The following is a 23,643-nucleotide window of genomic DNA, read 5'->3' as shown; positions in this document are numbered from 1 at the left end:
TCTATTCATGACCTTTGCCCATTTTTTAGTTGGATTGTTTGTCTTCCTGGTGTTGAGTTCTTTATATATTTGGAGCTTAAACCCTTATCCACTGTGTCATTGGTTTCTCATATGGTTGGTTCCCTTCATTTTGGTGATGGTTTCTTTAGCCATGCAGAAGCTTTTTAACTGGATGTAGTACCATTTGTTTATTTTTTTCCTTTATTTACCTTGCCCTAGGAGACATATTGGCAAAAACATTGCTACGTAGGATATCTGAAATTTTACTGCCTATGTTTTCCACTAGGACTTTTATGGTATCACAACTTATATTTAAGTGTTTTATCTATTTTGAGTTTATTTTGTTATGTGGTGTAAGTTGGTGGTCTAATTTCATTTTTTCGCATGTACCAGTCCAGTTCTCCTAACACCATTTATTCAGGAGACTATTTTTACTCCATTGAATGCTCATGCTCCCTTTGTCAAATATTAATTGATCACAGAGACTTGGGTTTATTTCTGAGCTCTCTATTCTGTTCCATTGATCTATAGGTCTGTTCTTATGCCAGTACCAGACTGTTTTGATTACAGTGCCCTTGTAGTATAGTTTTGTATCAGGTATAGTGATCCTTCCAACTTATTCTCCTCAAGATTACTGAGGCTATTTGTGGTCTTTCTTGCTTCCATATAAAAAAATTTTGAAGTGTTTCCTCTAGATCAATGAAATATGCCATTGGTATTTCAATGCATAGGGATTACATTGAATTTATAGATTGCTTTGGGTAGCACGGACATTTTAATTATGTTAGTTTTTCTAGTTCACATATAGGGTATATGCTTCCATTTATTTGTATCTTCCTCAGTTTCTTCAGTATTCTATAGTTTTCTGAGTACAGGTGTTTTACCTCCTTGGTTAAATTTATTCCTAGGTACTTAATTTTTCTTATTGCTATGGGATTTTTAGTTATGGGATTTAACAATCCCATTGTTAAATGGTATTTTTTCCCCTTAGTTTCTATTTCTGATAGTTCATTGTTGGAATACAGAAATGCCATCAATTTCTGAATATTGACTTTATATCCCGCTACTTTGCCAAATTCACTTATTAGGTGGAGTAGTTTTTTGGTAGAGTCTATACGGTTTTAGGTGTACACTATTATGTCACCTGCAAACAATGACGTTTTACTTCCTTCTTTCCAATTTGGTGCGTTTTTTTCTTTCCTGTCTGATCACTGTAGCTGGAACTTCTAATACTGTGTTGAGTAAGAGTGGTGAAAGCAGACACCCTTGTCTTGTTTCTGATCTTAAAGGGAAAAGCTTTTAGTTTTTGCCTGTTGAGTATGATGCCTTTATTTTGTTGAGGTATGCTCCCTTTGTTCCCATTTGGCTGAGTGTTTTTATCATAAATGGGTGCTGGATTTTATCAAATGTTTTTTCAGTATCTATTGATATGATCATGTGGTTTTTGTCTCTCATTTTGTTTATGTGATATATTACGTTTCCTTTTTTTAAGATTTCATTTATTTATTTTTAGAGAAGGGAAGGAAGAGAGACAGAGAGGGAGAGAAACATCTACGTGTGGTTGCCTCTTGAGCAATGCCCCGACTAGAGATCCAGCCCAAAACCTAGGCATGTGTCTTGATTGGGAATTGAACCAGTGACCCTTTGGTTCACAGGCCAGCACTCAATCCACAGAGCTACGCCAGTCAGGGCTGTATTATGTTTATTGATTTGCAAATATTGTACCATCCTTGCATTCCTGTGATAAATCCTATTGCTTGATACCTATTGACAATATTTTGTGGAGGATTTTAGCATCTATGTGAATTATCGATGTTAAAATAAGTATTGGCCTGTAATTGTCTTTGTTGTGTCTTTACTTGATTTTGGAGTTAGGATAATACTGGCCTCATAAAAAAAGTTTGGGAGTCTTCCCTCTTGAATTTTTTGGAATAGTTTGAGAAGAATAGGAGTTAGTTCTTTGAATGTTTGGTAAAATTTGTCTGTGAAGCCATCTGGCCCAGGGCTTTTGTGTGGTAGGAGTTTTTTTAAATTACTGCTTCAATTTCACAAGCTGTTACTGGTGTATTCAGTCTTTCTTATTCTTCTTAATTCACTTTTGGAAGATTGTATGTTTCTAGAAATTTATCCATTTCGCCGAGGTTGTCTAATTTCTTGGCATATAGTTGTTCATAGTAATTTCTTACAATCCTTAGTATTTCTGTAATGTCAGTTGTTACTTTTTCTTTTTGGTTTCTGATTTTATCTGTTTGAGTCATCTCTCTTTTTTATTGGTGATTTTTGTTAAAGGTTTGTCAATTTTGTTTATCTTTTCAAAGAACCAGCTCCTGGATTCATTGATCCTTTGATTTTTGTTGTTGTTGTTTTTTATTCTATGTTACTTAATCCTGCTCTGATCTTGATTATTTCCCTCCTTCTACTTACTCTGGGCTTTGTTGTTGTTCCTCTAGTTCTTTTAGATATAATGTTTGTTTATTTGAGATTTTTTTAGTCTTCTTTAGGTAAGCCTGTATTAATATAAATTTCCCTCTCAGGACTGCCTTTGCTGTGTCCCATAGGTTTTGGGTTGTTGTGTGTTAATTTTCATTTGTTTCCAGTACTTTTTGATTTCTCCCTCAAATTCATTGTTAACCCATTCATTATTTAGTAATACATTCTTCAGTTTCTGTTTATTTGAATGTTTTTGAGTTTTTTCCTTGAGGTTGGTTTCTAGTTTTAAGCCATTGTGATCTGGGAAGATGCTTCATAATGATGTCAATTTTTTTGAATTTATTGAGGCTTGTTTTGTGTCCTACCATGTGGTCTACCTTTGAAAATGATCCATGTGCATTTTAAAAAATGTATATTTTGCTTTTTTGAGGTGAAATGCTACATCATAATAAACTATAATATATTTATAATGCTACATCATAATATACTATATATAGCATCATGTATAATATAATACGATATATTTTAGACTGTTTAGAGCTTTTCCTATTCATGATGTCTTGAACATTTTTATATACATATTTGTCCATTTCTTTTAGGTATTTTCTGTAGGATAACTTTCTATGAGTTGTGTTGCTGAATCCGAGAGCTATGAGCAATTCACTGTTCCACCAACAGGCTGCCCTCGCCAGGACTCTACTCTGGGGGGCTGCCGTTCCTCCTCGCTTCTGCCTGGTCTCCTACATGAGAATGCTTTTTGTTTTCTTTCAGCTGTGTCTTAGTGGAGGTGTGGCACTGCTGCTCAACCATCCTCCAGCCTTTTCTGACCTGGGTGTGGCATGTTCATTCCTGTGCCATTGTGTTTTGTGTTAGATTATTAATTAGATGGCCAAAGGTTTGGGCAGTGGTAGTGATGTCATCAGCCAGTCTCACATGGAATTGTTGCCTTGTTCAAAGTGTGTACTCGTGGCTCTGACTGCTGCTAATGTCAGCCATCCTCACAAGTGCAGGAAATGTGGACAGGTTTAAATGCACAGTGCACTTCACACAAATCCTCTGAGTGATGGAAGCAAGTCAGTCGTCAAATGGGTGGCTTTGATGCGTAACTCTGTTTGTTGTTCTTAACTGTGCTAGGAGACCTGAGTGTCTTATGATGTTATATATTCAAATACATTTCCCAGTGTTTGAGTATTCAGTTTAGGCTACTGTTTTTTGTAAGAACTTTAATAGGAAAAATACAAAGAGGTGACGATGTCAGTGTTGTGGCTAAACACTGCAACATGAAACCAGAGATAAAAAAATCGGAATTAGCAAAAGCCAAATCAGTTTTAATAGTCAAGCCAGACTAAAGGCAGGCAGAGTATTTTCATTGTTGAAGCTCCTGTACCCTTAGATCCCTTTGAAGGGGCTTTTGAAAATGATCTGGATGCTCTGACCAGTGTCAGATACGACGGAGACTGTTGGACACGGCAGCTCATGCTTTGGGGGGTTTCACGTCTCATTTTCAGGATTATAACTTAATTAAGTATGTGTGGATTTATCTCTCAATGTTTTATTGCTGCTTACCGTACATTTTATTTTCTTAATGTTTTCTATCAAGTGTATCAGCTAGAGATCATTTCTATATGCTGCTGCAGTATATAATCTTACACTGGTTCATCATAATAAGCAACCATGTGCTGATCATATATACAGGGTGGGACAAAAATAGGTTTACAGTTGTTTGTATGGAAAATAATACAATTAATAAATAATAATACAAGATGAACTCTGTTTCTCATATTCACAACTGTAAACCTATTTTGCCCCAACCTGTCTAAGTTTTTTAGCATAAAACCTCTGAAACTTTTAGTAGAACCTTTTCAGAGACCAGTGCTTTTCTGTGTATTACTATGGTGATTCATTATTGTAAAACACAGGAAGTATTATGAAAAATACGTAAAAGCTGATGATTTGGGGAATTCCCAAGACTTCAGATTCCTCGTTTCTGAATCTTGAGGATTAGTACCCATTGGAAATTTGGACATGCTAGCCTGAGGTTGTCCTTCAAGGGCTAGCCTGGGACCCAGTGCTGTGTCTGATATTGCCCATGGGCTTATGTTTTCAGAGTTACCTGGGCCCTGCCTTACAAAGCGACTCTTATGTCCATTTGGGTCTTTTCTGTTTACTTTAGATAATTATTTTATTATTTTCTATCTATTTGTTGATAAAGCTGATGTTGAAATTGATCAAGGAACAGCTTGGTTTTCTTTTAACTCTGAGAGGTGATGGCCTTGCTGCTGAACATTGCTTTCTTTTCTCGCAGGGCATTTTAGAAGCATCAAAGGCCAGAGCCATCCCCATCGTCATTGATGCAGTGAGTGTGGCCTTTCTTCTCCTGTCCCCTCCTCCCAGCCAGGTGCCCAAGGCCATACAGTAAATGGGAGTCTGTCTCCTGTGCAGGATGGGCTGTGGCTGATCGCTCAGCAGCCAGCCCTCATCCAAGGCTACCAGAAGGCCGTTCTCACACCCAACCACATGGAGTTCATCAGACTCTGTGAAGCTGTGGTGAGTTTGTTGACCACCTGAAAGACAGGGTGTGAGCCCTCTGTATCCTGAGGAGGGGTGGGGGACACACTCTGAGGTTATGCACCCACCGGTCCTCAAAGGTGCATCTGTAGGGACAGACTTGGAGATGTTGAGTGGATACATGCATGTTCTATGATGCATTTTCACATGCTAACAGTGTTTTTCCCCCCTTGGTGGCACATGTAATGATGGGGCATCTTCCAATCAGTGCATCTTTGATTGGATGAAAGGCAGGGTGGTGGGCTCAGGTCAGTCCGACCCCCATGCTGTGTACTGTGTGCAGATGACTCCGTCCTTATCTTGCTGTACCTCATCTGAAATGTGGAGAATGATAACATCTGCCTCATAGGGCATGTGAGGATAAAATGGAATAATATGTGAGGTCTGTCCAGAAGGTATCCAGACATATAATATGAAAAAAAGACATTTATTGAAGATAATACAAGATACAAGAAAAACTATACATAGGACAATGATGCCTTAGTCCCTTCGATGTCTGTACCTTGGGACCTCACACATCAGCTGCCCCATCATATTTTCTTGAATCTCATTGATGATCTGAAATCTCTTCCCTTTCAAAGGTGATTCTAATTTTGTGAAAAGCCAGAAGTCATAGGGTGCCAAATGCCAAATCTGGGCTGTAGAGGGGCTGAGTCACCTGGGTGATTTGATATTTTGCCAAAAAACTGCACGAGATATGATGCATGAGTGGACGTGTTGTCTTGATGAAGCTGCCAGTCACCTGTTGCCCATAGCTGCAGCCTTCTGAATCATATGAATGGTTTTCGTGGAGGAATGTTCAAGCTTCATGTGATATTTGGTGCAAATTCATTGCCCTACTCAGTCACTTTGAATGGGACAGCCACACAGTGCACATGCTCACTCAACAACGTCTACCAGCCCCACTGACTAGTGCAGTGAGGTTTTCATTGTTCACACATGCACATTCCAGTCCACTCTCCTTGGCTGCCAGGTTACATCAGTGTCATGCAAATCATTCTTGTTATATTAACAGTGGCTGGAGTTTTTCCAAACAGACCTCATATGTAAATTCATGAGTCTTTACATAATATCAAGTGCCCCATAAATGTTAGTGCATTATCATTCAAAATCGAATCCCTTCTGCAAACCTTTAAAATCTGCCCTGGCTGGTGTAGCTCAGTGAATTGAGCACAGGCCTGCGAACCAGAGGATTGTGGTTCGATTCCCAGTCAGGGCACACGCCTGGGTTGCAGGTCGGTTCCCTGCAGGCCAACTCCCAGCAGGGATGCATGAAAGGCAACCATACATTGATGTTTCTCTTCCTCTCTCCTTCCCCTCTAAAGATAAATAAATAAATAAAATCTTTAAAAAAAACTGTTTAAGAAAACCTTTAAAATCCCAGCCATGAGCAGTGTTCTATACCATTGGTCTATACCATTGGCCTAACAATTGGCCTAACAAGGTAGGCGGTGGGCTCCAGAGCATTTCTGCCTCTAGCTCCTGTGTTGGCATTATTCACCTGGAGGACCTTCTGCCTGTGACATCATGGGTCTCTTTCCAGCTGCTGGATGGAACAGGTGTTTTTGTGTGTGTGACCGTCTTATGCCTTGGGGAGTCTCTTAGATATGAGAGTCTGAGGATCAGGGTTGATGGGCAGGATGTTTGTTGTTATCCACATTTGTGGGCTCTTCAGGTGTCTTTGACAGCTTTGTTTGTGGTCCTGCATTGTAGCTGAGGGACCCTGTGGATGGCAGTGATCGCCGTGGAGCTGTGCTGAGACTCAGCCAGGCCCTGGGGAATGTGACTGTGGTCCAGAAAGGGGAGCAGGATGTGATCTCTGATGGCAAACAAGGTGAGTGGCTTTGGGCCTCACCTGGCATGGCCATGCTGGGTACATGTGATATTTGGAAAACCTCATTCACACACAGTACAGGTGCGCAATGTGTCACACATTTGCATATCACGTGTGGTCTCTCATGTCTTACACGCTTACACATATGCATCACGTGTTCCACAAACAGGGACTTCCTGATGAGCTTGTTAATCATAACTTCTTCAAAGTCCATTTTTATTTCTCACTGTTTTGCAAAGGGAAGTGACAGTTATCAGTGCTGATCTTAGTGGATACCAGGTGCAGTAGCTAAAGTTCTGTTGATGATTTTATAAGAAGCAGCCCAGTGGGCAGGTGGCTGGGACAGCAGGTGGTGCTCCAGAGTCCTCGACCTGTCACCTCTGTCTTGCCTGCAGCATAAATGAATTTATTTGAATATTTTACTGTGTTTTGTCCTAGTTTATGAAAATGACTCGAAAGTGAAGAAACCCTCAGAGCTGACGCTAGTGGGAATCACTAGGTGCTGAATGTGGCAAATCTTTCGGTCACACTCTTTCCATGGAAGCCTGTGAACTATTGAGTGAGAGCAAGATGGCTGTCAGCATTTACTCGTATCTACACAGTGCATAATCAGAGGAGTGTAACCTCTCTAGCTCCCTGAAAACGGAAAAATTTGATTTGGAGGCAAAGTGTACACCAGTTCTTTTAACAGAGAATTTAACACAGAGAACTGTCACCTAGGTATAGAGTCGCTGTCAAGGTCACAGAAGTCAGGACCGACAGAGAACAGAAGGCACCCTTAGTCATGTCTGTTGACTTTGTCTCTTTCATGGGCTGGGCAGGAAATGGAGTGAGTGTCTCTGAGGGGTCCTGAAACCTTTGGGCTCTTTCATTGCTAGGAGGTGCTCTAGACTCTTAACATATTTGGACTATATAACAACCTGTTTCCAAGATAGAAATTCCTCATTACACAGCAGAAATGAAGTCATGAGGGTTACCAGCTGTGTGCGGACAGGGGTGTGAGTGCTGTGCATGTCTCCTTGAAGGTGGACTCTGGAGTGTGAGAGGTCTGGAGCCTGCAGGACAGAGAGCCCGTGTGTGCTGTGTGTGTTCTTCTGACCTCTCCCAGCAGATCCCGCTGTGGTTCTGAGTCACAAGTCCGCTGAGCACCATACTAAACCGGTTCTTCTGGGGCAGCCCGACTTCTGCCTGCCTCGGTGTCCCGTCCCTGTAAAAGACAGGCTTCCTTGTTAGGAACAGTCGAGGAAGACCCGTGAATGACCCGAGCAGCCCTCGCTCTAACACCCGTCTCGCTTCTGCTCTGCAGTGCTGGAGTGCAGCCTGCAGGGCAGTAACCGCCGGTGTGGCGGCCAAGGAGACCTCCTGTCTGGCGCCCTGGGCGTTCTGGTGCACTGGGCACTCCACGCTGGACCTGAGAAAACAAATGGGTATGGCCACATCTTCATCTGTCCTGCTTTGAAATTTTTGGACTGTGTAAGCTGTTTCAGTGGCCCATACTTTCCGTCAGTGGCTGCTGGGAACATTCCAAATGAAATATTGTTGTTACTGTTACATGGAGGAGATTTTGGGGCTGAGCCCAGGACGTTTGCCTGGGGAGCTTTTACTCTACGTCTGGGCCCTGTCCCGTCACCGGATGCTGATGGGCTCTGGGGCATCCCTGGCCTTTAAAGCTCTCCCATTAATTCTGATATGCGGCCAAGTTTGAGGACACTGTTTTAGGAGGTTCAATGCATACCTACTGTAAAACAGAAAATTAAAATAAAAATATGCAGTCAAACGTAGAACTTGCCTAAGGTAGATGCTGTCCTGAAAGGCAGGTTTCCTTTAAGAGGCAGCAGAATTCTGAGATCTGGGCTTTGACCCATTTCTGCTGTCACGTGACAGCTTTAGGAGTGAATTCCAGCAGTTCCCACCCGTCTGTGAACCCCTGTTTCTCTTTTCTGCATCCTTCATGGGGACACTGATGGCTGCACATGCCAGGGTGGGACGTCCTGGGCCTGGAGGGCCCCACCTGACACCCGGTAAAGCAGTGTTGGGCCCGTGAGGTTGTGGCACATCTGGCAGGCAGGGGGCACCCACCCAGATGGGCCCAGGAGGTGTGTGTGCGTGGGAAGAAGAGCTGTAGCGGGAGTCTGGTAGTGACAGGAAGAGCCTGCATTCTCAGATCGTGGGCAGTCCCTCACATCTAAACTGGAACCACTAAGTACTGCTCCAGTTTTCACCAGGGGAAAACTACTGTGTTCTACTGTTTATCTAGATGGTAGCTATTTCTGATATGCCTTTTGTCAGGGAATATGAATATAGGGGGCTAATGGTTATTTTAATTGTAGTAAAGCCACCTTCTGCCTGCCTCAGTGGTATATCAGATTAGAAATGGCCAGTTTGGGGTCTCAGGGTGGAAACAAGAAGGAAATCAGGGCCTTTGTTGTTTCCTGGCCCCTGATGTCTGACAAAGCCATGGAGGGAGAGCTTCCACCTCCCACAGTGCCTTGCTAATGCCTCTGTCCTCCAGTTTCAGCCCTCTCCTCGTGGCTGCCTTTGGTGCGTGCTCCCTCACGAGGCAGTGCAACTACCAAGCCTTCCAGAGGCACGGCCGCTCCACCACCACCACCGCCATGATTGCAGAGATTGGACCTGCATTCAGCAAACTCTTTGAAACCTGAGCCGGTGCAAACAGGAAGAAAGTGGGCACCGCGATGGAAGAAAATCTGTTCTTCATGGGAAGACCCACATCCGATGTGTCTGAACCCCCTGGGTACCAGAGCAGCATGGCTGTTTGGGAGTCTAGGGTACAAGGGTTGATGCAGAGAATTTAAAAATTGGGAATGCAACACTTTTTGGCTAAATGTGCATTTTTGAAATTTTATTATGACATTAAACAAAGTCCTCCTGAACTGTTCTTAACTTCCAAGCAATAACGAAAAAATGGAGAATTGTTTGAGAATGAGAAAACCTTTAACTAGCTCTACTGAATTTGTGGGCTTGTTCCAAGATTGCAGAATTCTGTTTTAGTTTCTCTGAGCTTGCTTATTCTCATGCTCTCTTCCAAGGCACTTCATGTTTCTCTTACTTATGCAGGAAGTTCCTCTTATTAGATAGCTCTTTCAAAGGGGGATCTAGTTGGTCGTGTCTGAACATCTTTGAGAATAATGAGTTTTGCTTCTTTTTTAAAAACTGAGATATACCAAAAAATATGGCATTTGTTCTTTAGCTCACTTTTCTTTTTTTAATCAATGATTATGTTGAAAAGGTCTAGGCAGAAATACTAAGCATTGGTTGTTTTGGTTATTTGGTTATAAAGTATTTAGAATAATCAGTGATCAGTTTGACTTTGGAAATCTTTGTGGAAGCACCATGGGAAGATCGGAGGAGGAAACTTGACGGGACACTGACACCTGAGTGCACACAGGTGGGGGCTCTGAAGTGCTTCGTGTCTTACACTTTCATGTGTCCATGCCTGTGCACACAAGTGCGTGAGGTGGCTGACGAGGCCCAGCAGAGGGTGCCTGAGCGGGAGGGATGCCCACTGGTGTGCTCTGTTGGAAGGAAGCCTTCAGGATGCTGGCTCTGGGGAACTGAACAGAACAGAACAGCAGTCCTTGTTTGAAAATGGGTGGTGTGTACTCAGGAAGATTAGATTCCATTCAAGGAGTTGATACATCTGAAGTTGTTATAAATGAGACATTTTATTGCCTTCTTAGCCTCTGGTTCACTTTTATTTGGTCGTATGGGTGTGTGTTTTTTCCAGTAGCCCGAGAGTGACTTGTATTCTGTCATTTCTCCATGGGGTGTGATTGCTGATACATGCCTTGGAGTGCGCAGTTCCTCCAGAAGTCTGTCTGCCCGTGATGCCTGCGCTCGGACGGAGCTCTGTGGCTCAGACACATCACCCCAAACGGGTCCCGCTTCGTTTAAACCGGTCATGAACTTTTAAGATTTCTTAAAAGATACATGCCACTGTTACTTCACAGCTAACTCAAGAAGTTTTGCTGTCTACATGGGAACTTCTCCAGAAAAACTCATGACATTTTTCCTTTGGGGAATTATGTCTAAATCCTGGTGACATAAAAGGCAGACCTGGTTTATTTCAATGTAGAGCTTTACATTTTTTTAAGTAGCCAAAACCCATCTTTCCAATTTTCCAAGTTGAGGACATTGTAGGTACTAGGGAGATAAAAATGTGTAAGTTTATCTAATGTGGTTTTTTTTTTACCAATGTTTACCAATATTATTAAAATGAAGTAATTTGCCTGAATAAGCCTGAAATGTTGCCATTTCTTTACATAGAAAATTCAACAGCTACGGGAACTATTCCTGTGCATTCGTTACTTAAGTTTTTACTTTGAGTAACTACAAAACCCCTTTGCTTAAAAAGGAGATAGAAAGTATACTGAAGTAGCCAGGGACCAGTACTTTTTTAAATGAAGTTTTGTAATTGTCTCCTTGTATTTTTTAGTAAACCCAAGAGTACCTACTAGTTTAGCTAAGCACACTGTCTTACTGGGACGGGAGAGCTGGGTCCCTAAGACCAGGATGGCAGCAGGAAGTACTGGGTGGGCCAATTAGGCATCAGGGGACAGGCTGCTTCCCCTGTCCTGAATCGACCCATTTTGTATATCGCCATGTAAAGGGCCTGCCTGCCATATGGGGTCTTCGCTCTACCATGTGCTAATTGGGTCACTTTTAACAAGTCAGCTTCTAAACCAGTGTCCTTATCAGTAGACTAGGAACACCAATGCCTTCGAGGGTCATGAAGGTCAATGACAAAGTAAACTTAGCTGCCAAGCCACACCAAGCTATCTGCAGCTGTGCCCAGAATGAGCTTACCTGCTGCTGCCTGAGGCTGTACCGGCCAGGACTTGAAAGCTGGAGGAGTCTGCAAGAGGGTCACCCATTATCGTAGTTCACTGAACAGCTATAGCTCCCTACCTGCGGCAGAAAGGTGAGGGGACCAAGACTAGTTGGCTCAGTCCCAGGTTGTCCCCCATGCACCCTCCTGTACACTCAGCCTCCTGTCATACCCCTGTATCTTGCTCGCACCCCTGCCATTTCAACTCCTCCAGAATGACCATTCCTTAGTTCATCACTGCCCAGCACCTCAGGTCCAGGCAGCACAGCCAGATACCCCCAAGGTCTCCATGGAATAAGGGAGCTTATTCCATGTCCTGGAATAATTCCATGTTCTGGAAGCTGCTGCCCTGCTCTCCCCATTCACAGGTCCCATCTGCCTTCCTATGATGTCTTCTGGGACTCCCATTTACGACTTATATCCTGGGCGTTGGGCTCACGGACACAGGCTGGCTGGGTTATATCACTGATGCTGTTGGCTAATTAAACTGCACTTGAGCCTGTAGCTGTTGGTACTATAAAGAAATCTATTTTTTAGCCCTGTCTGGTGTGGCTCAGTGGACTGAGCGCTGGATTACGGGCCAGGTCTCCAGCAGGAGGCTTGTGAGAAGCAACTGATTGATGTTTCTCTCCCCTCTTTCTCCCTCCCCTCCTCTCAAAATAAATAGTTTTTTTAAAAAAATCCATTTTTTAGCCATAGTTAGTAACACCAATGGAATGGATCGGTTTGATTTATTTTAATGTTGACTAAATAGCCACAATGGAAAACTTTAATGTAAAGTTTCTATAGTGACAAGCACAGACCGCATGTGAGCCTGTGGTTCCCACTTCACACCATCTCAGCTCCCAGGTTTGTGGTCTTCTGACCTCTGACTCAGCAGTTCCCAGGTGGATGTGCTGCTCCTGTCCTGGAGGAGAGAAAGAAGGTGGAGGCTGAGCAGGCTCATTCGGCTGGAGGAGTAAATGGGTGAGATGGTCAGGGCTCAGAGTGCCAGGGCACTGCCCATGCTCCCGCTGGTCTGGGCCGCACTAAAGGAAGCAGCCAGATGCTTAGAAGTAGTCGTGCTATGCCTTCTATTGACAGGCTGCGGAAGGGCCACTTGGGGCAGGAAAGGGAACTGAGCAAGAATACAGGTCTGCTCCTGTGTCCACCCAGTTCCTTGAGTACACATGTCCCCGAGCCTCAGTGTTCCCCCAGGTTCTCACCCTCTCCCAGGTGTCCCCACGCTCAGGGTCCCTCCTGGCTCTGACTTCACTCCCTCCTCATATTCACCACAGGGTGAGTTTCTGTGCTCACAGGGGCTGAGCTTTGACCTTCCCGTGTTTGTGTGATGCCAGCTGGTTCACACAGCATCTCAGGGTAGTCATCTCAGGCCCATTGTCACTGGCCTCTGTGGCAGTGGCTCACCTTAATACTGATGCCGTGGGCAGCAAGGTCCTGGCGTAGGGTGTCGCATGCCTCCAGCAGGGGCTGCCTCTCTGGGAGCAGCTGCCGCCGGGCCTCCCCAGGAGCCTCTCCCGTGGCCAGGGCAAACTGTCGGACCTTGAGCCGGAATCGGACCAGCTCCTCCACCACGCTGTGCAGAGTGGCTGAGCTGCTGTCCCCTGAAACAAACTACACCCAGGAGGAATGGTGTAACCAGCAAGATCCTGGCAGCAGCCAGGATGGCCATACCTGATGGGCCAGTGAATTCTGGGCTAAGCCCATCCAGCACGTGTCCTCCCCAGGGCGCTGTGGAGAACTCTCAGCCAGCTGTTCTCATGGGCCTTAGAAGAGAGGCTGTGAGGTTCCAATCTCCACTGTCCTCACCTGAATGTCGCCCAGGCAGAGCTCAGGGCTTCCACTGCAAGGCCCCCACCGTAGGCCTCGGAGTAATCCAGGGGTGAACCCTAGAGCTGGCTTTCCTCCCTCCAATCCCGACTCTACCTTAAAGCCGGGAGCAGCTGCTCCACAGATGTGCTAACCTCTAAAGACGTTCCGTTACCACCTAGTTCAATAGGCAGAGCCTAGAACATAGCCTTATGGACCAATGACACCAAGTCCCTTCACTCTAACCAAATACTTAGTGCGGATAGAGCACCTGACACACACTGTATTTGCTGGATGGCTGGAGACCGGCAGTCTCGGTGCACAGCTGGAGAAATGGGTCTAAACTGCTCCGTGTTGCTGGAGGGCCTCTCCCTCCACACAACTCCCTCTACAGTGGAGTGGCTATTAGTGCTTGTGTGTGTAAAAGAACCCAACATGGTACTTTTGGGTCAAACTTCTTAAACCTCATATGGCCCTCAATTACTGCACTGTGCCATGCCAGGAATAGGCCATCTCTCTGAGAAGCCTGATAAAGATAATTTGTGTTGTAAAAACGTGAGTCCACAGTGGGCTCCAGTGTCATCCCTGAGGTAGGGGAGGAGAGAGAGCTACTTCTGACAAGGGCCAGGCACAGCTGGGCCAGGTATGCCTTTTCTTACTCAAAACAGGTTCCGGAGTCTCATGTGAAAATTAATACAGACTGCAAAAACTTGGGTCATCTCAGACTAGTTACTTTGTACAAACCGGCTGGCAGTCCCTGGATGGCCTAGGAAAGGACATGAAGCCTACTAAGTAATCAATGTCTAGCAATAAAACAAACTTGGAAATCACCACAAAGACACTGCAATTTGTGTTAAGGTCAGAGAAATTCACTGCACTTAAAAAGGTCGCAAGAGATGTGCCCCAGCTTACAGGGGACGCTCCCTATCACGGCACAGGGGCAGCCAGGAGACAGACCTCCATGACTCTCACCTCCAGCCAAGCCCCCCAAGTGGCAGGCTCCCCCGGGTGCCAGGCAGCTGAGCTGACATGGCCACCGCCCACCTCGAGGCAGTGAGCAGCTGTTCCGTGCCAGTGCCTGGGGGCAGCGGCAGAACCCGGCGGTGCTGTGAAGGAACCTGGGAGGCGTGGCTGGTTCCAGCGCCCCTGTGATGGTCACTCCTATCTGCAGTCCAGACCTTTCCATAGAAACAACCTGTTCACATGCTGTGTTTTCTAAAACAGCTGTTTTAGCCTGGTTCCTTTCCCCATCCTCAACAGTCCTAAAGCTGTTAGGTGTAGCAGAGCAACGTGGGCCCTGTGGAGAAGAGGAGGGTGCAGAGCCCCTTGGGGTGCCCATGCAGAGGGTAGCCTGCAGAGCGGGCACAGCCTGAGGGGTGAAAAGGTTGTCTAGGCAGGGAGGGGTGGGAGAGTCGGAGCTCCAGCGAGTGAGGAGGGCGTCCCCACAGTGGGAGACTATGTACTGGGGGAGCAGCATCTAAGGAATTATGTTCAGGATACTGGAGAGCAGGCTTCTCACTACCAGAGAGGGAGTTACATATGAAAAGGGAGGAAAGTGGAATGAACCCTTCGTTGGGGGACTGGAATTGAAGTGTTGGTGGTCAGCCTTGGGTGTCAGTCTGTGGAGAGTGACACAGGAACGAACCTGGACACCATGTGCGCAGTACACACACTGCTCGCCGCTCTGCTCAGCAGGGGCTCCGAGCAGCTGAGGCCCAAGCACAGCACACACAGCACTCAGATCCCACCTGCTAGGAGCAGCCAGGCCCCTGGGGAAATGGCCAAGTCCTGGCTCGGTGCAGAGGAAGCACGAGTTCTGAAGTGGACCCTTCTGCCACAAAGGGCTCTTTAGGAGAATGTGGGAGCCCAGGGGCCGGGACTGGACTGACCTCTGTTGGCAGGAGACACACCGAGGGGCTTGGCTGATAGCTTACTCTCAGGAAAAATGTTCTTACTATAGTCTGTACATTTTTAGATTCCTTGTACATAAAAGACATACCAACAAAACCCGAAAAGGAGTGCACACAGAGCTGATGTCACACCACTCTGCAGCTAAGGTGTGCTGCTGCTTCTGCTCAGCACCGCTCCAGGTTCAGTTAATAAATAAGATACTGCTCTGGGCGCTAACCTTTTAAGGGACATAATATATTTGAAGCATATAAGTAAATTTGCCATTATAATTATCCACTAAAAAGGGAGAAAAATGGTTCTTACTATACTAGTGTGTAAATGTCCCACAGCTGAGGACTAGAAAGAGAAGGGTGTACCTGTCGTTCTGCCAGAGAAATTCCAACCGTCTCAAAAAACTGCTCAACGTAGGAGATGATGGCGCCGAACACAGCAGGACTCCTGGGACCACAGGGCTCCTGTGACAGATTACCATAGAAGGCTGTTAAAGAACAGCAAGGGATACTCTGTGGGATGGAACAGAGACCTCACAGGTCCCTTCCGCCTGTCGAGCCCCGGTGAGGGCACGTGTCCCGGCAGGAGGCACTGGTCTGAATCCCAGAGCTGCCACTCCCTGGCAAACCAAACCACCACGGGGCAGGGGCTTAATCCTGCCCCTGAGTTCACTGACCCAGAATCTAGGGGTGGGTTATGGTCTGAACACTGTGTCCCCCCAAACTCCTACATTGAAACTTAACCCCTAGCGTGATGGTATTAGGAGATGGGGCCTTTGGGGGGGTCACTGGGTCATGAGGGAGGAGCCTCATCAATGGGACTGACACCAAGGCCAGAGAAGGGCCAGGCTGGGTGGGCACAGAGTCAGGCTCCCAACACAGGGCTTCCTCTGCTACTTCACGTTTTGGCAACAAACTGATTCCTCCAATCGAACAGGGGGGTTACCAGTTCCTGCACTGGCAAACATGTAATGCCGACTCAGTGTGCTGGGCCCTCCCGTGCCCCACTTACACCCGTGTCTACTTCTCAGGCTCCGGGAAGTGGCCGTCTCTTTGCAGGGCCAATGGGGCAGGCCACATTCAGGGTGAAGCAGCTTCAGGTACTTACGGGAAGATTAGTTAGGAGGGGCCTGGAAGCCACCCTCTGTGGGAGATGAAGTTACCTGAGGGAGTTGGGAAGGTGGCATCCATTCCTTGCAAGGAAAATCCAAACAAAAACAAAAACCTTACTTTGGGGCCAGGTCCTTGGAGTTACCTTAGCGACCACCTTCAGCTGTCTGTTCCCCTGGTGAATGAGATCCATGATGGCATCTACGGCCCTGGGCGTGTCAAAGTCATCTGCCAAGGCAGCTTTCACAGCAGTCTTGGTGTGGCCGAGCCTTGGACAGATGAGAGGAAACCAGCACGTCCCTCATTCGGGCCCAGCATGCCTGTGTCCCCCTCCTGCGGCCTCGCTGCTGGCCACAGCCCTCCCTCTCCTTTCCTCCACCCTCAGTCCCCTCAAGAACGGTCTCCAGGGTGATCATCCCCTTCCCACTTCCCAGCCCACAAGGAAACTCAGGGGCCCTTGGCCTTTCTCCTCCTCCTGCACATCAGGCCCGGGGTCCTGCAGCACCGCTACGTCCCGCAACCCTCCTCTCTCACTCTGCACATTCGCACCTGCACACCCACCACCTGTCACTGGCCTCTCCCAGGCTTTATCTCCACGTCTAACTCCCTGATGCCCATCTTTGCTGGTCCTGGATCCACTTCCTTTGGATTCCCCCCTTTCCCAGCATGGGGAGTGCTGGGGTCCAGGCTACCGTGCAGCTGGGTGGCCCTGGGAAGAGTTCTGGCCATTGTGAGGAGAGGCATCCACATCTGGGCCTGAGCTTGAATGGCAGAGGCAAGGCCCCTGAAGCCCTTGCTTCCCTCCACTCTGGCACGCTTGTGGTGACAAGGGCCTCTGTCCATTCATTACACTAATAAACACCAGCGGGAAAACTCATCCTGGCACACGTGTTATTTACAACCGTCACAGCCACCACAGGCAGAGCCCCTCATTCCTCACCAGGGGACCACAGAGCCTGAGGGAGCTTCCACACCCGCACTCCCGAGGAAGTGTCCTTAGCCTCCAAAAGCCTCGCTTCCCTCTAGGCATCCCCACGTCTGGCACCCAGGGCTCTCTGGGCAAATCTTGGGATGGCACCTACCTGTCCCACAGCACGTCTTCCCTGATGGGGCCGCATGCCAGCTGCCCCTTCATGTAGGCCCGAGCATCCTGGACAAACGCAGCTACAGCCAGGAGGAGGTGCTTTGCTTCCAGCATGGTGCCGTCGCTGTAGTCGATGGCTGAGGAAGGGCGGAAGCGGTTACCCGGGGTGCCCGCCAAGCGTGCCCACGCCCAGCAGACCCAGGCTTTCTTATCCAGGCCATCCTCGCGTTACTCCAGAAACCCAACAGTGGAGAAAGGACACAGCTGCTTCCAATCCTGTACCTCCTCGAGGCCCATCCCAAACTGACCATCTTCGGGTCCTGACAGGTGTCTCACCACCTCAGAAGGAACATGGAAAACCTCTCCCAATACCTTTTGGCTGAGGGGGCTCATTCCCACTGACAGATGGACACACAGCCGACTCTACCAGCTGGCAGAGATCCACTTGGGTGCATGAAGCAGCTCTTAGACCAGCTGGTGCCATGAGGGCTTTGGGCCCAACATTTCAGGAGAGGCAGGGAGGGTTCACCTCAAACTCAGCATGGTAGAGTAGGTGATGACAGACTGAAGAACGCTCGCTCCACCTGGGCCAGCCTAGAGCCTAGGCCCCCCAAAAAGGGCACAGCCAGAGTAGTGGAGGGGTGTTAGCTAGTCCCTGAGTGGCGGGGGTTGGTTCGTGTCCTGGGGCTATCGTGCCTCAGCACCACAAGTCTGGGGGCTCACGACAGCAGTTCATCCTCTTGCAGGTCTGGAGGTAAAAAAGGCTGAAATCAAAGGGAGGGTCCTTCCTTGTCTCTCGCAGCTTCTGGTGGCCCAGATGTTCTTGGCTTGTGGCTGCACCACCCCAATCTCTGCGTCCCTGGTCACATGGTCATGCCCAGTGCCCAAGCTGAGGAGCCTACCTGTCCCCAAAGGGCACCTGCTCCTCCTGCAGTGCCAGATTAAAAACCAAGGGCCACAGTGCTGTGATAGTGGTCACGTCGGACAGGGCAGTGCAGCAGTCCCCAGACCTCACCTTCCAGGGTGAAGAGACCTCTGTCCCTAGGCACACGGAGTGGACAACCCCCCCCCCCCCCCCAGAGCTGCACACAGCATCGCAGTGCCTCAGGGACTGCTCACTCTGCACGGGACCCTGTATGGAGGGCTCCCGCTTCAGTCCCCGAGTGAGGATGGCCAGTCCAACTGTCCATGAAGCAGGAAGTGGAGGGCACTGTGGGATTCAGACTTGTCCAGACCCCACAGTAAGGTAGAGATGGGGGAGTGGATGGAGGGGACTGACTGGAAGACCCATGGCCTCCATAAGCTTCTGGAATCTTCTGGCCAAGTTCTGGTATACTTAACAGTGCATCCTCAGGCTTACTTTCAGAACCAAACCTTAAGGGATGAAAGCTACCACGCTAACAAGACTGTGCTCATCACACAGCCAGTATTTTGGTATTCCCCACGTACTGTCAGAAAAGCCTCTCCCGAACTGTGCACAAGTACAGGCGGTGGCCATCACCTCGGAAGGCCTCACTCTTCAGCTCACCTGACCTGTAGCTGCTCCGCATGCAGAAGAACCGGAACACATCAGGGGAAAACGTCTTCAGAAAGTCCTGAGAGAGAAATACAGGAGATGGATAATGCTTTTCTTTCACATTTGTATCACTTGGAAATTGTATTATTTACTATAATTATGTGAGCTATCTCACATATCAAGAAACCAGGAATGTTATGAAAAGCTTTGGTTTGTTTCCAGATTCACTCTTAGCACTTTTTCCTTCGATTTCCCTGCTGGGTTGTCACATACAGTCCAGTGTCTGTGGGAAAGGTGGAGAGGACAGGCCCGTTGCCTGGAGTCCATGCTCCACACGGGTGCAGCGGGAATCGGCTGTTGTTGGCCTCGGGAGCTCTTGACCACGATACCGTTTTCTCACCCGAGTCATGGGAGAACAGGGACACAACCAAGCGACCTAGGAACTGGGGAGGGACTGCGCACAGGAAAGGATGCGGAGAAGAGGGACACACAGCTGCTGGCTGCGTGAGGGGGTCAGGGTTCCCAGAGCAGGAGACTGTCCAGAAAGCCTGGCCACGGTAACATCAGAACAAGCAGCTTCCATGCCCAGGGTTGGACTGAGGGCAGGGGGCCCAGTTCTATGCTCCCAGTTATTCATAAGATTTACACGGTGAGAGAGGGAGGGCAGTTATAAGCAAAATGCTCCCCCAAGAGCCTTCACACTCAGATATCCTATATGTCGAGGCCAGCCGGCACCCCCCAGGCACAGAAAGGCCATCTCTCTGGTTGGGTCCTTCTGAGTTCACCAGACCCTGCTGGGCTCCTCTCCTGCCTACACCTCAGAATACAGAACTGGCGGCTCATCCCAGACGCTTCTCCACTGCCCTTCTGGCCTTGCTGCTCCTCTTTGGAAGCCACCACGGCCTGCAGGCATGAAAGCCCCGAGTGGGGATGAGGGCTGGCCACATCAGGACCCCACTCTGGGCCTAACCCCTCAGATCACCGGTCTCATGTGGTAGTAACATGACATGTGGGGGCTGATGGAACTCACATCAGAGACACAGTGTGCAGGTCCCCACCGGAGGGGGTGGTGGCTTCACTCAGTCCTCCCTGGAAAGCGCTCGGACTCCCATGGCTGATCCTGCCAGAGGGTGGAGGGGGGTTTTGGTCTGGCTCTCACCGGGCGGGGGACTCCCACCACCACAGATGGTGCAATGGCATCGACCCCCCTGTCTGGCTGCACCTGAGGTGGTCTCAGGGGTGGTCATTCTCATCCAGGGGCGGCATTATTTAGGAAGCTGCTCAGCTAATACTTTCATCTACGGGTTCTCAACCAGGTGTCCTCAGACTCCTAGGGCCCGTGGACAGAATTCAGGAGGACAGAGAGGTGTATAAATTTAGATGAGAAAATGGCCACACATTTACTTCCAACTGTGATATTTCCTCCCACGATCAGTGTAAGCAATGAGCCATAGAGGGTTGGGTCACCCCAGGCAGTCAGGGTCTTCGCCTCACACTCCTGCCGCTGCACTGCCTCCCGGCACCCCACGCCCACTACTTATTTGAGATGACCGGGCCTGCTGCTAGATTTTGTTAAATAATTCACCAAAGTCAAGAAGCCTGTATATTCCCTGCAATATAATCAACACCTTCTATAACCCTGTATATTTCATTTAACGTATTTAAACACATTAAATTCTGCGAAAGAGTCCACACACTTCAACGGGCCTTCAAAAAAATCTCTAGGGGAAAAAAGCGAAGAATCTCCATCAATCTGACCTTTATCAGTAATGAGGCTGGTTTTTCAATTTCCATCTGTCTGTCTCCTGTGTGTTCCTTCCCAAATTGTAAAAAAAAAAAAAAGGTATTACCGTCTTTTGTCATGTGTAATGTGCACCCATGTTTTATGCCCAAACTTTCAGGAAAAAAATCTTTTGTTTTAATTTTTAAATTCAATTTATTTATTTATATTTAGATGCTTGTTTTTTATATTATAAAAAATTTTAGAATTTATTTTTTAACATATTACAGTACAAGATATTTTATATAACAAATAATTACAAAACACAAGAACAGATACAAGGCATTTCAGGTACTGCTCATGAATAATGCACATCCTTATCTTTCACTCAGAATTTTAGGCAAAAAGGCACACATTATACATGGCAAAATATAGGTACTTCTTTTTACAAAATTTTTAAAAGATTTTATTTTTTTACTTTTAGAGCTAGCGGAATGGAGAGAGAGACACATCAATATGCGGTTGCCTCTCATGTGCCCCCTACTAGAAACTTGGCCAGCAACCCAGGCATGTGCCCTGACTGGGAATTGAACCAGTCACCCTTTGCTTGGCAGGCCAGCACTCAATCACTGAGCCATATCAGCCAGGGCAGAAAACAGGTACTTCTTGTTCTCCTTAGTTTCCTAAAACTAGCCAACTGACAAAAGTACAGCATATCCCCAATGCACACCATGTCTTTGCTTTGTTAATTTAATGCATCCATGCAGTCACATGTTTATTTCTTTCATTTCACTTCATGTTTGAATCTTTGAGGATCTGTGTGAAAACATGCCGGTTTAAATGCAATGTAGGGGGGTTTCCAGTCAAGGTGGCAACATAGGCAAATGTGGCTCACCTCTTCGCACAACCAAATCAAATGTACAACTAAAATGTAGAATAACCATCACTCAGGAATGTCAGAAATTGAGTTGAATGGAAGTCTACTACATTCTGTAGTCGGACTACTACAGGATTGAATAAACCACATCCATCTTGGCTGGAAGGAGGAGCGCAGATGCAGAATAGGCTAGCCCCACACCCACTTGGATAAAAATTCAGGAGGGATATCTTGGGAACCAGGAGACCCAGATCCATACCAGGCTTCCTAGCCCAGGATTCCAGTGTCAGGAAGATAAGTCCCCATAACTTCTGGCTGCGAAAATCTGCAGGGATTGAGTTGGTGGAGGAGGCTACTGGAGCTCTAAGCAGTTCCTCTTGGGGAACCCACGCACGGACTCACCTACTCACACTCACTCCCCCCGAGCTCCAGTAATGGGGTGGCAGCTGGAAGAGCACCAGTGGTATTCAGGGAGAGACTGAAGTGTCTGGCATCTGGGTCATCAGAGGCCATTGTTCCTTGGCTGGGCTCTGCCCCCAACAGAGACAGTAAGCTTGTGCCATATCTGAGACCCCCATCAACCTGGCTAACACTGTGTGATCCACCTTGGAGATCCACCCAGGTTCTACTCTAGCTGCTTTTCCATAAAAATGGCTGATCTTAGCTCCTAAATCCTATCAAACAAACAACAACTTGCTTCAGTGAGCCCTAGAAGCAGCCAGATTAGAATCACAGTTTGGCTTCACCTGGGAATCTCCAAGCCCAGAACAAGTAGCAGCCATCTGAGATTACTTTACTGCTCGAGCAGGGTGCCCTGGGCAAAACACAGGTGGAGAATGACTTTGGCTTGAACTACCCAAGAAACCCCAGGACCAATGCACCCACTGGACCACTATAGACCACGCTGGAGCACTACCACCCTGACCTTGCCCAGCTGATCCTCCATGAAGGGTAGAAGGTGGTGGTCAGTGGACATAGCCAGGCCTTGCAGCTAACTTGCCTGGGTAAATCCCTCCCATTGATCTGCCAACAGCAACCACGGCTCAGCTACAAGAAGAGGGTGTACTCAGTCCACACAGAAGGTGCACCTTGGGTGATAGAGGAGGCTGTTGCTACTGGACACCTATTACATGAGGCTATGCTACCATTGCAGGAAGTCATAGCCGCTCTACCTAACACATAGAAACCAACACAGGGAGGCTGCCAAAATGAGACAAAGAAACATGTCCCAAATGGAAGAACAGACCAAAACCCCAGAGAAAGAGCTAAACAAAATGGACATAAAAAACCTATCAGATGCAAAGTTCAAAACACTGTTTATAAGGATGCTCAAGGAATTTAGTGAAGACCTCATTAGCATAAGAAAGATCCAGTCAGAAACAAAGGATACACTAATTTAAATAAAGAATAACTTACAAGGAAATAACAGTAGAGTGGATGAAGCTGAGACTCAAATCAATAATTTGAAAAATAAAAAAGCGAAAAACAACCACAAAGAACAACAAGAAGAAAAAAGAATCCAAAAAAATGAGGAGAGTACAACTACCCTCTGGGACAATTTCAAGAGTCCAATATAGGGGTGCCGGAGAAGAGAAAGGGCAAGAAACTGGAAATCTATTTGAAAAAAATAGTGAAAGAAAACTTCCCTAATTTGGTGAAGGAAATAGACATGCAAGACCAAGAAACAGAGTCCCAATTAAGATGGAAGCAAAGAGGCCCACTTCAAGATATATCATAATTAAAAGGCCAAAGGTTAAAGATAAACAGAGACTCTTAAAAGCATGAGAAATAAAGTACAGTATAGGAAATGGAGTAGCCAAAGAACTTACATACATGATCCATGGACATGAAGAATGGTGGGGGGATGGCCTGAGGGAATAGGGGGTGCTGGGTAGAGGGGAGCTAAGGTGGGAAAAATCAGGACAATGATAATAGCATAATCAAT

At 47.1% G+C, this 23,643-nt stretch overlaps 2 protein-coding genes across 7 annotated transcripts in view; one reads left to right on the top strand and one right to left on the bottom strand.

Moving 5' to 3' along the window:
• Positions 1-10,836, top strand: part of NAXD (NAD(P)HX dehydratase) — a 39,429-nt gene extending 28,593 nt beyond the window's left edge. For 5 of the 6 annotated variants that reach the window (XM_037038366.1, XM_037038370.1, XM_037038365.1 and 2 more), the window contains 5 exons: positions 4,736-4,786; positions 4,873-4,977; positions 6,712-6,832; positions 8,139-8,259; positions 9,345-10,836. In XM_037038366.1, the coding sequence (XP_036894261.1) occupies positions 4,736-4,786; positions 4,873-4,977; positions 6,712-6,832; positions 8,139-8,259; positions 9,345-9,495 (549 nt within the window). In that variant the 3' untranslated portion in view covers positions 9,496-10,836. The remainder of the gene's footprint in view (positions 1-4,735; positions 4,787-4,872; positions 4,978-6,711; positions 6,833-8,138; positions 8,260-9,344) is intronic. The other variant, XM_037038367.1, reaches the window with a different exon arrangement.
• A 1,569-nt stretch (positions 10,837-12,405) lies between these two features.
• CARS2 (cysteinyl-tRNA synthetase 2, mitochondrial) overlaps positions 12,406-23,643 on the bottom strand; it is a 47,880-nt gene continuing 36,642 nt past the window's right edge. The window contains exons 10-15 of the mRNA XM_037038363.1: positions 19,114-19,180; positions 17,584-17,722; positions 16,647-16,770; positions 15,758-15,856; positions 13,089-13,295; positions 12,406-12,588 (exon numbers count right to left, since the gene is read on the bottom strand). Coding sequence (XP_036894258.1) covers positions 12,520-12,588; positions 13,089-13,295; positions 15,758-15,856; positions 16,647-16,770; positions 17,584-17,722; positions 19,114-19,180 — 705 coding nt within the window. The 3' untranslated portion in view covers positions 12,406-12,519. The remainder of the gene's footprint in view (positions 12,589-13,088; positions 13,296-15,757; positions 15,857-16,646; positions 16,771-17,583; positions 17,723-19,113; positions 19,181-23,643) is intronic.

Source organism: Sturnira hondurensis, unplaced genomic scaffold (assembly GCF_014824575.4).
Source record: "Sturnira hondurensis isolate 20B ecotype Veracruz unplaced genomic scaffold, ASM1482457v3 Scaffold0024333, whole genome shotgun sequence".
NCBI classification, from domain to species: domain Eukaryota; kingdom Metazoa; phylum Chordata; class Mammalia; order Chiroptera; family Phyllostomidae; genus Sturnira; species Sturnira hondurensis.
The sequence above is the reverse complement of the archived record's forward strand: the minus strand, read 5'-3'. Positions and strand labels throughout refer to the sequence as shown.